The sequence below is a fragment of the Oryctolagus cuniculus genome, chromosome 13 (assembly GCF_051225735.1).
Source record: "Oryctolagus cuniculus isolate XC-2025 breed Fujian yellow rabbit chromosome 13, ASM5122573v1, whole genome shotgun sequence".
NCBI lineage: Eukaryota > Metazoa > Chordata > Mammalia > Lagomorpha > Leporidae > Oryctolagus > Oryctolagus cuniculus.
This window is the reverse complement of record NC_142879.1, coordinates 109634188-109648660: the sequence shown is the minus strand read 5'-3', so window position 1 is coordinate 109648660 and position 14473 is coordinate 109634188. Positions and strand designations below refer to the sequence as shown.

At 55.5% G+C, this 14473-nt stretch overlaps 1 protein-coding gene across 26 annotated transcripts in view; it reads right to left on the bottom strand.

The window, feature by feature from the left end:
* Positions 1-14473, bottom strand: part of PARD3 (par-3 family cell polarity regulator) — a 514965-nt gene that overhangs the window by 281234 nt on the left and 219258 nt on the right. For all 26 annotated transcript variants that reach the window (XM_070056191.2, XM_070056180.2, XM_089312481.1 and 23 more), the window contains exon 5: positions 14106-14234. In XM_070056191.2, the coding sequence (XP_069912292.2) occupies positions 14106-14234 (129 nt within the window). The remainder of the gene's footprint in view (positions 1-14105; positions 14235-14473) is intronic.

Here is a 14473-nt window from a genome sequence, read left to right as displayed (position 1 = left end):
CCAGCAGGAAGCACACTCAGGGTGCGTTTCCACCTCCCACCAACCTTCAACACAGAAAGTCCAACTGGAGCAGGCACCGGCCGGGCTCCCCGACTCTGAGCGAGCTGGAATATGGAGCAGCAGTCTGACTCCCAGGAGCAGAAGCCTGCAAGCCCAAAGACACCCAAGAGGACTTAACCCAAAGTCCTCCATCCACGCACAAACAACTGTGATGGCGTCCCAGCATTTAAAAAAAAAGGGGGGGGGGCTTGAAATTCCACAAGTTGATTTTACTGTGAACACTGAGGTTTAGAGGACAGAGAAGTTACCGACAAGCACACACAAGTTACTGACTCAAATGCAGGTGGCAGCAACGCCAAGACAGTGCAGAGCCCACGCTGCCCTGGCATGGCCGAAGCCCAGGAGCAGTGCCGCAGCCAGGGCCCAGGGCCCTGGACAGCACACAGAACACACACACACGCAAACCCCCCACGCAGTACAAACCACCATGGAAACAGGCGAACATTCACAGCAATGCCGACGAAGCACCCTGGGAAGGAAGACCTGGGAGAGGTGAGGAAAGCAGACGTGGGGAACGGCTCCTCCAGGGTGGGGCGTCGGTCAGACGCCCAGGGAGGGGCATCACACCCGCCGTACCCGTCGGCACGCAGCGACACCGGCATCTGCTATAAATATCCACACCCAAACCACCTGCTCCACTTTCAACAAAGTTCCTACATTTTTATGAAAGTTACTAAAAACGCTTTGCTCAGCAGTGCCATGAATTTTTATTTTTAATCCCCAGGCCCAATTTAGAGCTGACAGGGTTGTTGGTACGTCTGATGATTGCTGTAAAAGAAGCAATTCTTTACGGAAGCCGAAGGATGAAGGTGGAGATGTTATTTTAGAAGGAAGAGTCTGTGTATTCAGAATCTGAGCAAACCGCTTATGAACCTAATTTGTAAAGATTCTAAAGGAATTTGAAATAGAAAGTACGATAAAAAACCCTTTCATATTTTACAGCCAAAAGGAGTGACAGTGCAGAACCTGAAAAACTTTACTGGTTTAAACAGGGAGAAAAGGAAAGAGTCGTGGCTCAGCAAGGGAGAGATCAAAGTCGCCTGGGCACTGGCTCACTCACACGCTGAGAAGACAAAAGCCCGGAGCCGAGGGCCTAATTACGAGTTTACCTCTGTGAACGCACCCAAAAGACTGACCCAGATGAGAGGCGAACAGTCACAAGAATTTTTTTCTGCTTTACAGAAAAGAGACTTGGCCATAACACTGAGATACCAAGAGACGTCTTGGGGCGCAGCAGGTTAGCGGCAGCCTTCCCCTGAGTGCCACTTCCAGTCCCAGCGCTCCACTGCAGATCCGGCTCCCCGCTAATGCACCTTGGAAGTGGAACAGCACGGAAGGAAGCAGAAGAGGGCCCCGCACCCACGGGGGAGACCCAGATGGAGCTCCAGGCTCCTGGCTTCAGCCTGGCCCAGCCATGGCCGTTGCAGCCATTTGAGGAGGCACCAGTGGATGGAAGATCTGTGTGTGTGTGTGTGTGTGTGTGTGTGTCTGCAAGTCTTTTAATAAATTAATCTTTAAAATAAAAAAAGAGGGACATCTAATAAAGAATTTCCAATCAGTACAATTACCTAGATGCTAACTGACATTCTTGACTACTGCTTTTTAAAAATATATTTATCTGAAAGAGTTACAGAGAGGGAGAGACACAGAAATCTTCCATCTGCTGGTTCACGTCCCCAGCTTCGTCCAGGTCTCCCAAGTTGGTGCAGGGGCCCAAGCACTTGGACCACCTTCTGCTGCTTTCCCAGGTGCATTAGCAGGGAGCTGGATTGGAAGTGGAGCAGCCAAGACTCAAACCAGCACCCACATGGATGCCAGCATTACAGGCGGCAGCTTAACCTGCTACAACACAACAGCAGCCCTGACCTTTGTTCTAAATACAAAAAACTCGTAACACAGACAGAATCTTCAGTAACACACCTGGTCTAACTTGCTTATCCATTTAAGCAGCAGCAGCAACAGGGTGACCGACATGCGCATGGAAACCCCGTGGCCATCACGAGTAGGAAGCGGAGCGCGGTCAGTGTAACCTGGGCTCCCAGCAGTGCACGGGTGACCCAGGCAGGGAACTCAGGCTTACAGAACACTGAGTCACAGGCGCGGCCCCTCCCCCAGGTAGCCTGGCAGGCGTCAGCCTGGGTGTCCCAGAGGGCATCTGTGAGTGGGTGGGTGCGGGAGGAGATACAGAATAAGGCTTGGGGGCACAGCAGCATCTGTGCACTAGGTCTGATCCTGCTGGACAAGGAGGGGTGGGTCTCTCCCTGCGGGCAGCTCAGGCGACTCCTACCTGCGCTGCACCAAAGGGGCTGCTGGCTCATGATGCCATTCCAGGAGGAATTCTAGGAATGCCGGCCCAGGAAGCCCTTCACTCAGGGACATGGCAGACAGGCAGGACAGTTACCACAGGGCCCCTGCCCCTGTCCCTAACAGTCCAGTCTGAGTGCAGCCCTGTCCTGAGACGCCAGGTGGAGTCTCTTCATTAAGCTGGGCTTCAACCCCCACCTGCCCTTCCGTGGGCATCTGCAAGACAAGGACCCACACCTGCCTCGAGTTGACCAATGTCCTCGCACACGGAAAACAACGGAATTCACTTGGTGGCAACATCATTAATCAAAGTAAATGATTTAGAATGTCTCAACGTGTTATTAAAATTAATGTATGCATTTGAAAGTCAGAGTTACAGAGAGACAGGAAGAGAGAGATCCTCCATCAGTTGGTTCATTCCCCAGATGGCTGCCAACAGCTGGGGCGGGACCTGGACCAGGCTGAAGCCACACGGGTACAGGAGCTCAAAGACCTGGGTCATCTTTCGCTGCTTTTTCCAGGCCACCAGCAGGGAGCTGGATGGAACCTGCCCCCATATAGGATGCCAGCGTCATGGGTGGCAGCTCTACCCACTGCACTACAACACCAGCCCCGTCTCAAAACTCTGCCACGCTCTTTCTGATCCCCAGATACAGGGATACTAGCTTTCATCAGGTGACTGCTTCTGCGCAGTCCAGAGGTGCTCCCTCGGGTCTCCAGGGAGTGAGCAGGATCCAGCGTTCCACCTAGGTCTGCACGACCCCCAGCTCTGCCGCCGCCCCATTCAAGCCTGGGCTGACACAGAAGCAGCACCCAAGACGCCTGTGAGCAAGCAGCAGACCAATAACCCGCAAGCCAGGCAGGGGACCAGGATTTGTCTCAAAGGCAGGCATGGTTGTGCCCTGCGGTGCTGTGAACACAGGAGACCTGGCAGGCAGCGGATGCCCTGAACAGTCAGACTGGAAAGGGGAGTGCGGGAACAGGGGACCCCAGCTCCGGGGCGTTTAATTCCCAATCGGCACAGCAGGGAGCCTCTTCATGCTCCTAACTTGTGTCTCCCCCAAAGGGAGACACAGAGCATTAAGTAAATCCCAATACGCGATTTCTTAGAACAGATGGCAGAGGCGGACAGGACGCCAGCCCAGTGCAAAGGAACGCTGTGCAGTGAGAACGAGGCCATAAAGAAGGAAGGTGTGGGGCCCAGCACAGTGGAGCAATGGGGTGAGTCACCTGCCGTGCCGGCATCCCATCTCAGAGCTGGTTCAAAGCCCCACTGCTCCACTTCTGATCCAGGTCCCTGCTAACGTGCCTGAAAACGGCCCAGGTATTTGGGCCCCTGCACCCACGTGGGAGACCTGGAAGAAGCTCCTGGCTCCTGGCTTTGGCCTGGCCCAGCCCTGGCCGTTGTGTCCATTTGGGGAGTGCGCCAGCACATGGAAGATCTCTCTCTCCCCCCACTTCCGAGCTTTCTCTGTAACTCTGCCTTTCAAATAAATAAATAATTAAAAAAAAAAAAGGAAGATGTGTAGAGAGGCCAGTGCAAAGGTGAAATAAATAGTAACCAGACAACAGATAAAGAAAGGAAGAAAATAAGCTCAAACCCTGGGAGTTATGTAGCAAAATTAAAGGAAATACAGTCCTAGACAAGCCTAGAACTTTCTAGGCCTAGCAAACATGTGGGAAGTGCACAGGTGCCAGGCAAGCCTGTGCCCAGCCCCAGCCCCATGGGCAGACAGACCCAGAGCAGGTACTAAGGGAGCTCAGGGCTGAGGGGAGTGGGGACTTCACCTCTGCCCAGCTCAGCTCTCAGGGAGCAGGCAGACGCCAGGCAGAGGGACTGGCCAGCCCCCGGAGCAAGCTGGTGCTACAGGCGTGGGAGCAGCAGTGCGGCCGAAGGGAAATTCACAGGGAGGAGCGCGGAGTCGCCATCTGGCACTGAGGGCCGGCACTGCTGCCAGCAACGCCAGAGGGGAGAATGTCAGAGGGGCCGGGGGCCGCGGAGCCCAGATGTCAGAGGGGCCGAGGGCCAGGGGTCGCGGAGCCCAGATGTCAGAGGGGCCGGGGCCGTGGAGCCCAGATGTCAGAGGGGCTGGGGGCCGGGGGCCGCGGAGCCCAGATGTCAGAGGGGCCGGGGGCCGCGGAGCCCAGAAGTCAGAGGGGCCGGGGCCGTGGAGCCCAGATGTCAGAGGGGCCGGGAGCTGCGGAGCCCAGATGTCAGAGGGGCCGGGGACGTGGAGCCCAGATGTCAGAGGGGCCGGGGTCGCGGAGCCCAGATGTCAGAGGGGCCGGGAGCTGCGGAGCCCAGATGTCAGAGGGGCCGGGGGCTAAGGAGCCCAGATGTCAGAGGGGCCGGGGGCTGCAGAGCCCAGATGTCAGAGGGGCCGGGGGCCAGGGGCCGCGGAGCCCAGATGTCAGAGGGGCCGGGGCCGCGGAGCCCAGATGTCAGAGGGGCCGGGGCCGCGGAGCCCAGATGTCAGAGGGGCCGGGGGCCGCGGAGCCCAGATGTCAGAGGGGCCGGGGCCATGGAGCCCAGATGTCAGAGGGGTCGGGGCCACGGAGCCCAGCGCCACCACAGCACGTATGAGCTGATGGCACACACTAAAGAAAGCACATTCGCGAACCTCACAGAGCCAGGTGCACCTCCGTCAGAAACGCATGCTTTAACACTCTGCACACACCTGTTGGTCAAAGGACTCATCCTTCCATGGAAACCCACAACAGAGCCAGGTGCTTGCGCAGTGTGGGCAGCCGCATTCCACACCGGAGCGCCACGGCTCAGGCCCCAGCTCGGCTTGGGTCCCGCCTCCTGCTAACGCACACCCTAGGAACCAACAGCTCTGTCCTTGGGTCCCTGTCACCCACGTGGGACACCTGGATGGACTCCTGGTTCCCAGCTTCAGCCTGACCCAGCCCCAGCTGCTGCAGACTAGACTCTGTCTCTCAAGTCCCTCTCTCTTTCAAATAAAAGAAAAATAAACAAAAAAATTTTCTAACATATTTGACAGCTGAGAGATCGCTGTAAAAAAAAAATCCACAACAAAAGGAATAAGGTAACGGTTACATTAAATAACGTATAATCTATCATAACTTACCCTAAAGTCAAAGCAAAACCTTTAAAATCCAAATAGCCGTCATACTGGGCTGCAGAAAATACAGCAAGGAACTGAGCCATGTGCAATATTAGACAACTAAATTAGCAAAAAGTGTGACACACCGCTCGATGGAAAAATCCCTTTAAAATAACAAATGCATTATTTTTATTTGAATTGGGGACCTATTTCTCTTGGCCAACCTACAGAAATATGTTTTTCTTTCTAAGAGTTCAGGACATTAATACCAAAGTCGCAGCCAAAAGTTTATGAAAGTATTACCGCATTCGGTCTGTTTATGATTAAAATACAAAGTTCTCAGGCAAATTAGCCCCTCCAGGGACTTCAACTATGAGTAAGCCCAAAAGCCTAGGTTTCTGCTGATAATAATCAAACTAGCATTTCTTGCCCTCCCCTCCAAGTTTCTGCAATTTAATCTAGAAGAACTTCTTGGAACAACCCATGGAAGAAGATATTTTTAATCAAAACGCTGGCTACAAAATTGTTTTACAAGAACAACGTTCTTCATGCAAACAAATTCCATGCAGAGAGCTGGTGACAACGGCAGACGCAGCCCACAGGAGCCTGGAGTACACGTGTGGAAGAGAACAAAGCCACAGGGAAAACCCTAGGTTTGCACATGGGCCCAGTCCTCATTAAAGAGAAAGACAGGTAATTAAAAGGAACGGTGGTCGGCACCAGAACAGGAAAGTGAGACGCCACACTCCTCGGTGGGCGGGAGCAGGCAGGTGACAGGGAAAACGCCCTCAGGCTACAGCGGCACAAAGGTGCCAAGACTCACGGACCGGACCGGGAGACCCAGGGCCGGCGTGGGAACCAGTGGCGTGTGGGTCAGTGTGGGAAGAGGAACCACAACAGGCACTGGCCACTGCTGACAGGTGCATCCGAGCGAGCAGGAGGGACCTCGCCTGATCCTCACTGCCCTCTGAGACACACCATCAGAGGGAGGCGCAAAGCCGTCTACCAGGCTTGGAAGGCCAGCAATCTCTCAGCGAAGCCGCTCCCTGGAGGACACCCCTGTCTGCCGGCGGTGACCTCAGCCATGAGCGACACCTCCCTACTCAGTGCTCCTCCAAGGGGTCAAAGCAGGGTCACCACACACACTGCCCACCCTCAGAAGAGAGATGGACAATGCCAGGCCCGGGTCCCCAAGACAGTGGCCTACAAGGTGGGCGTGGGAAGGAGGAACGAGTGGGTTTAGGACAGGAATCCTCAGGGGTCAGAGCCACGTGGAGAAGGCACAGGAGGTGTGAGGGCTGACCCGGAAGACGCCACTGGTCAGCCCAAGGACCTGGGACAGCAGGAGGCACGAGGGCTGACCCGGAAGACGCCACTAGTCAGCCCAAGGACCTGGGACAGCAGGAGACGTGAGGGCTGACCCAGAAGACACCACTGGTCAAGACCTGGGAGAGCATCCTCAGGATACAGAGTGATGAGCTTGCCCTGCGCTGCTCAGACCATGCACGGACCTGCCCACAGGTCACAGCGACCTCCAGGTCACCCACTTCACTCTACACCTACTTCTGGCTGCTTCTTGGGAGCACTCCGAGTTGTCACGGAAAATCCTTTACGAACTCACGTAAGTCTACAGAATACCGGGAGGATGGGGAAAATACTAAGAGCACAGCACAAGGTGTCTCACGGTACAAACACCCTCGGCCCGCCGGAGGCCACGCGATATAATTCAACCTCCACCATGTTAGGGGCTCGTTCAGTGCATGGAAAATCCCTGGCTTTTCTTTTCTCTTTTTTTAAAGATTTATTTTTTATCTTGCTTGAAAGTAAGAGTTGCACACAGAGAGGAGGAGAGGCAGAGAAACAGAGAGGTCTTACATCCGCTGGTTCACTCCCCAGTTGGCCGCAATAGCTGGAGCTGCACCAATCCAGAGCCAGGAGCCAGGAGCCAGGAGCTTCCTCCGGGTCTCCCATGTAGGTGCAGGGGTCCAAGGATTTGGGCCATCTTCTACTGCTTTCCCAGATCATAGCAGAGAGCTGGATTGGAAGTGGAGCAGCCGGGGCTCGAACCGGCACCCATATGGGAAGCCGGCACTGCAGGCGGAGGCTCTACCTGCTATGCCACAGCGACGGCCCCTTTTCTTCTCTTATAGTACAATTTCTCCAGCTTTCCAGCAAGAAAGAAAATTTGTACTTACTTCTGAATCTCCAGTATCTAGTTGTACAGAGCAGAATTTACTAGCTGTTGAATAAAACTTACAGAACGTTTTTTTTTAAAAAAAAAAAAAGCTGCTCTGAGGAAAGGCGCTAAAATACAGGTACAACTGGTAATGGATGGACATAAAAACAGGGACGATCCCATCACCTGTGAGCCTGAAACACAGTGGTAGAATCTCCACACTGGGAGACCACGATTAGCCCGTATTTACCCACAGTGTGTGCGTGTGCGGAACTCCGTGGCTCTGCTTTCTAGGCTACAAACGCCAGATAAAACCAGCAGACAGAAGAAGGTTCTCTCTCTCTGCCTCTCCCTCTCTGTAATTCTGACTTGCGAATAAATCTTTCAAAAAAAAAGAACAACAAAACACAAAGCAAAAGGGTAAAATGGCTCACACAGAGAGAAACTTTGAAGTGCTACAGGCCCCAAGTACCGGGCCTCAGAGGGACAAAAGACCAGGTAACTCTGGGTGAAAGGGTCCACATGTCAGGCCCACTGCAACAGTGGTGGTGAAGGTAGCTGGGGCATCGGGAACAGGGCTGGTGACAGCGATACCTCTCCACTCACAAAACCCCCAGACTCAAAGTGGCTTCGGGCTGATCCAGTTTGCACAGGCAGGCTGCAGGGAGAGCGACGCACTGCAGGCTACACGCTCAGGCAACCTCCTCACCAGGGACCGTGCGAGGGTCGCAGCCCCAGTGTCTGCAGACCGGGGGACGAAGGACAGGATGTTGAGAGCAAGTGGCACGCACAGGGCTGGGAACCAAGGGACGTGGAGCACCCAGCACGGATTCTTCTCGTCGGGCGTCTGCGGTGAGGGTGTGAAGAGGCAGCTGAGGGTCCGAGCTGACAGGGCGCAAGCTCTCCGTGGCCAGATTCACAGGATAGACCGCCAGCCACGGGGCTCCCCACGAAGGCTGACCCACACGCCACTCTCAGCTCAGAGTCACCTCCCTGCTGCTTGCCGGCTCTCAGCTGCGCAGGCCCAAGAAGCAATCAGCGTGGCCGGCACAAGGGAGGGAGAGAGAGGGACAAGCAGCCCTCCTGCGCCACACAGCTCGGGAAGCCGACACAGCGCCTGATGCGCGGACACGACCCTCCCGAGACACTCGGCAGACTTCACCGTGACCCGGCTTCCAGCCTTGCGAAAACTGGGCGAGGAAGCAGACAGAGATGTCTCAGGAAGGAGCCAGAGACGACTTAAAAGGATCATGGGGAGAGTGGCTGAGGTTTAACCATTAAACTCCCAAAGGAAAGACAGAAGGAGTGTCTGCGACGCACCAGACACGGGGCTTACATTTCTTTTTCAAGATTTTATTATTTGAAAGGCAGAGTTACAGAGAGAGGCCGTCTCCATCATCTGCTGGGTCACCCCCCAAATGGCCACAACAGCCAGAGCTGGGCTGGGCCGAAGTGAGGAGCCAGGAGCTCCACCCAGGTCTCCCATGTGGGTGCTGGGGCCCATGCACTTGGGCCATCTTCTTCTGCTTTCCCAGGCCATTAGCAGGGAGCTGGATTGGAAGTGGAGCAGCCAGGACTCGAACTGGCGCCCATATGGGATGCCGGCACTGCAGCCAGCGGCTTAATCTGCTGGACCACAGCACCAGCCCCAGGCTTGCATTTAAACCTGGGCTGCATCTCCTACCTTCACCCCATCTAACACATGGTACTGCACGTGTCTCCCCCATTCTGTAGACAGCAAGGTGTTGGCAGGGTGTACGTACCTAGCATGCAGCAAATAAGCTGCACCAGGGCCCACTCGTCCTAGGCACTGGGTTCCAATGCAGCCTCCAGGTGTTTTCTGATGTCAGTCACACAGCTGGCTCTCAGCACAGCAGGGCACCCAGGAGCCAGCACGTGGGGCTGCAGCAGGAACCCCACTCGGGATGCCCACGACCCACGCTGCAATGCCTGCTGCAGTCCGGGCTCCACTCCCGATGCCAGCTTCCTGCCGACACACACCTTGGGAGATGGCGGTGGTGGCCCACGTTCCGGGCCCCTGGCTCCCACGGGGGGAGACCCAGATGGAGCTCCCAGCTCCTACCTTCAGCTTGGCCCCGCCCTGGCTGTCGGAGAACGTGGGGGAGGGAACCAGCAGACGAGACAGCTCTGTCTCTCTGCCTCTTTTTCAAATAAATAATAAACGTTGGGGCTGGCATTGCGGCATGCAGGTTAAGCCTCTGCCTACGATCTGGCATCCCATACAGGTGCTGGTTCAACACCCAGCTGCTCTGCTTTCCATCCAGATCCCTGCGGACGTGCGTGGGAAAGCAAAAGATGGCCCAAATCCCCGGGTCCCTGCGCCCACGTGGGAGTCCCAGAAGCAGCTCAATCCATCTTTCTCAAAAGAACACTCACCAGGACCCTGACCCACCAGGCCTGTTCTCCATCGAAGCTTCTAGTCCACAGTGCTTTTTTTTTTTTTTAAGCAAGATTTATTTTATATTTATTTGAAAGTCATAGTTACACAGAGAGAGGAGAGGTAGAGGCAGAGACAGAGAGAAGTCTTCAATCCGCTGGTTCACTCCCCAAGTGGCTGCAATGGCCGGAGCTGCGCCGATCTGAAGCCAGGAGCCAGGAGCCTCCTCTGGGTCTCCCACGTGGGTGCAGGGACCCAAGGACTTGGGTCATCTTCCACTGCTTTCCCAAGCCATAGCAGAGAGCTGGATCAGAAGTGGAACGGCCGGGACTCAAACTGGCACCCATATGGGATGCCGGCACTGCAGGTGGAGGCTTTACCCACTACACTACAGCGCCAGCCCTCTAGTCCACAGTTCTTGAAACTAAAAACTGGCAAACATGCAGAGCTCCCAGAACACAGAAAGTGGCACAGGCTCCCGAGGGTGGCTCTGCTCCCCACGTGAGGAAGCTGTTTTCACACAGGGCGGGACAGCACTGCGCTGCTTCAGTCAAAGCCCCACAAAGCCCCTTGCTCCTGGCACTGACACAGCCCAAGACAAGACATCTCTCTTGGCAGAGTGCTTCGGTCTCCTTTTTGGTGTTCTTGTGAACAAGACAGATTTCAGATATGAAATAAAATTTCTGGCATTTAGGAAATGTAAACGTAATTTTAAACCAACCTCGATGTGGTTAGTATCCACCTTCGCGGCTGTCAAGGATAAACGCGATTATGTCTCCTTCTATTTTGTAAAAGCACATCAATCGGAAAGCAGCACAAAAAAAAACAAATATTAATTTTAGAATGTTGAGGCAGGGGATGCAGATTTTTAAACCAGAGAAACGGAAAAGCCACTTGGTTATTGAGTGTGCATTGGACACTGCTGGCAAAGGGAAAAATAAAAGCCACCAAACACACACCCTTGCAGCTGCCATGTGACATCATTGTGACCTGTGGTTGGTCTCCTTAGGACAGCGGATGGCACGACCCCGGCTGTGCCCACACCCAGCAGCAACAGCTCTCCAGCCTGTCCGAGCTGTGACCCTTGGGTCGTCTCGCTGACCCGCCTACAGCTGGCTAATCAGATTTCTGGGCTGGCCACCTCCTAATTTCCTAATTAAGACAGAACAATTGCCCCACACTCCGGAAACCAATTTCAGTGTGTAGTGTGGAGCGTGCTAGCTCGGGGAGATTTTTCTCCTTTTGTGCTTAGCACAGCTGAGTGAGCACACGGGAAAGAAGAGGGAATTTCGCCCACACGGGGACCCACCGGGACGAGCTGAGTGCAGACGGGAGCCAGAGCTGGGTCCACTTGGAGCGCTATCTCTTCCCAACACCAAGGCCACAGAGGCCAGGCCTGGTGCCACAGCTGGGTGGATGGCCTGGGGAGACCCAGGGAGACACATAACCACGCACCTCACCCCGGCCTGGTACACCCCAGATAACCCGCTTCACTGGGTTCTCCTCTACCTGGGAAACTCAAAGATTTGGACTCAATTAAATTACACGGAAGAGGCTACAACAAAGTCCCAGAGGCATCACTCATGGAGGACGTCAGCGTCATTACTGCAAATCAGCATCAAGAGTTTAAAAAGTGTCAGAGCAGGGGCAGGCGCTGTGGTGTAGCGGGTAAAGCCACTGCCTGCAATGCCAGCATCCCCTGTGGGCGCGGGTTCAAGTCCCAGCTGCTCCTCTTCGGACTCCACATCCTGCTAATGCCCCTGGGAAAGCAGAAGATGGCCCGAGGGGCTTAGGCCCTGCACCCACACGGGAGACCTGGGTGAAGCTCCGGCTCCTGGATTCAGCCCGAATAAATAAATGAAGACAGCCATTTGGGGAGTGACTCAGCGGATAGATGATCTCTCTCTTGCTCTCTGATTTCCAAATAAATTTTTTTTTTTTAAAGTAGCATAATAATCAAACCATTTGGCTCTCCTTTTCCTTAAGAATAAGGTAACCGAGACGCCTGATCCAGCATGGTCTTGCCATCAACACTGGGCCACCTCCTTTATTTGAACGCCTAGGAATCAGTGAGCACGTGCTGGCACAGCGGCAGGCACCATTCCGTGCCAGCGCCCTCACTGAGGAAGACGACATGACCAGAGGTCAGGAACCCAACGCCACGCACAAAACCACACAGTGCGCAGCACCGGGGCTGGAGCGGGCGACAGGGACACGCAGGAGCAGGGGCGGCGAGCGCATGGCCGGGCGGCGGGGCAGCCCACATCTCACCGCGTCCCGCTTCTCCCAGCGCCGGCACCCTGCAAAGGCAGACTTCAGGAGCGGTGGTGACAGCTGCGCAAGCACTTGGGTCCCTCGTGGGAGGGAGGCCCGGATGGAGCCCCCGGCTCCTGCCTTTGGGCTGACGCAGCCCCAGGGAGTGAAGCAGCAGGTGTGTTTCTCGCTGAGCCCTAACCTGCACAAGTCCTTCCGGCTGGGGGAGGCACGGCACACTCGGCGTCACCATCGCCGAGCACTCAGGACGGCCCACGCCACCCCGGCTGCCTCGTCCCTCCAACACATCAGGGGACTTGAGACAGGAGAGAACCCTAGAGCAGGGGTCTCTCTCTAGAGGCCAGGCAGCCACTCCCCATCTCGGAGCCCACGCGGCAGCCGGAATGTTCTTGGCACCGCGCTGCCACTTCTGTTAATTGGGCTCAGGTCCGCTCAGCAGGAGTCGGCAGTGAAAGTGGCAGGCCCCCAATTAGCTGCTGCTTCCCTTTCGTGTGCCGGAGTCCCTGCCTCCTCTCTCCTCGAGTTTATTAGCTGCAGCAAAGTGCGGGACGAAAGAACAGGGGCGGGGAACGCCCACGTGAACCGACAGTCTACTCAGAGTCAGGAAGGGGGCCGGGCTCAAAGGCATGCCGACGTCTGACCACACGGTCAGACATCCACACGGAGTTGGGGGTCTCAGGGTCACAACTCAGACACCTCGTGGACAGACACAACAGGGAACCGTCTCCCTCCAGGATCTCCCAGGAAAGACTGGCTTCAGCAAAGTGTGCCCCCGCCCCACGAGATGGCTCTGAGCAGGCTATGGCTGCCTCCAAGGCGACTCGGGCTTCGGTTCAGCTTCTAATGATATTTACCACCCCGCTTTCGTTGTCAAAGTAATGCTCCATGTGGCTTTGAACCAGGGGACGAGACTCAAAGCCCCCACCCCACTGTGTGCCCTCCACCCCTCCTGCTGTTCCCCCAGGCAGAGCAGCTGAGAGAGAAGCACTCTGAGAGGAATCCAAGGAAGAACAAACCCACTACAGGGACAGAAAAATCTAGAACTCTGTTGATGTCTCCAATCTACAAGGCACCTCTTCCACCCTGCTGACCCCAGCCAGCAAGGCAGAGGCTCTGTTCCTATTTTTAAAACCCCAGGGGCTGGCATTGCAGGGTCGCGGGCTAAGCCGCCTCTTGGGACGTGGGCATCCCACATGGGCCCCGGTTTTGCAAACTCAGTCACTGAGCTACTGTCTCTGGGAGAAGAGAAGCACCATGGGGGTTCCTTAAGCGTTACTCAGCAAGGCCACAGGCCCTGAGGTCTGAGGGGTGGGGTCAGGGTCAAGAGCAAGCATGTGCTGGCTGTTCACAAGAGACCCACTCCGGGGCCGGCGCTGTGGCACAGCAGGTTAACCCTCCACCTGCAGCACCAGCATCCCACATGGGCAACAGTTCTAGTCCCGGGTGCCCCTCTTCCAATCCAGCTCTCTGCTATGGCCTGGGAAAGCATTGGAAGATGGCTCCAGTGCCTGGGCCCCTGCACCTGTGTGGGAGACCCGGAAAAGGCTGCTGGCTCCAGATCAGCTCAGCTCCAGCCATTGCAGCCATCCTGGGGGTTGAACGAGTAGATAAAAGACCTCTCTCTCTCTCTTTCTTCCCCTCTCTCTCTCCCTCTCACTGTCTCTAACTCTACCTCTAAAATAAACTCTTTGGAAAAAAACAAAAAGAGACAGAGAGTCGGGTCTGCCAGCTGGACTCTGACCTAGAACCTGGCACGGACGCAGCCCCTGGAGTGACCGGAGCAGCACCCTTGGGTGTGCTGAGGCGCAGGGCTGCTTCGCGTTACCTGTTCTTGCTTCTCCAACCACTTGTCCACCAGCGGGTGGCTGGCGCTCAGAGATGACCGTGCGTTGTCCCTCTGGAACTGGGACCAGCTGCTCGTGTCCCGCGGCAGGCTCCGGTAGTTCTCGTCTTTCTGTTCGAGAGGAGACAAAAAGAAGTCTTGTGAGAAAGATGGACAGACCTTGCACATCAGCTCGGGCGTTCAAAAGGAGCAGAAAAATGATTCTCCATATTAAAGACATGGTGACTAACTCATACACAGCTGGCTGAGGACACCCCACCACGCGAGACCTCAGAAACACAGGCCCTGGGGAGGCTGCTGGCTGCAGCAGGTGCGCATGGGGACCACACACACACACACACACACACACA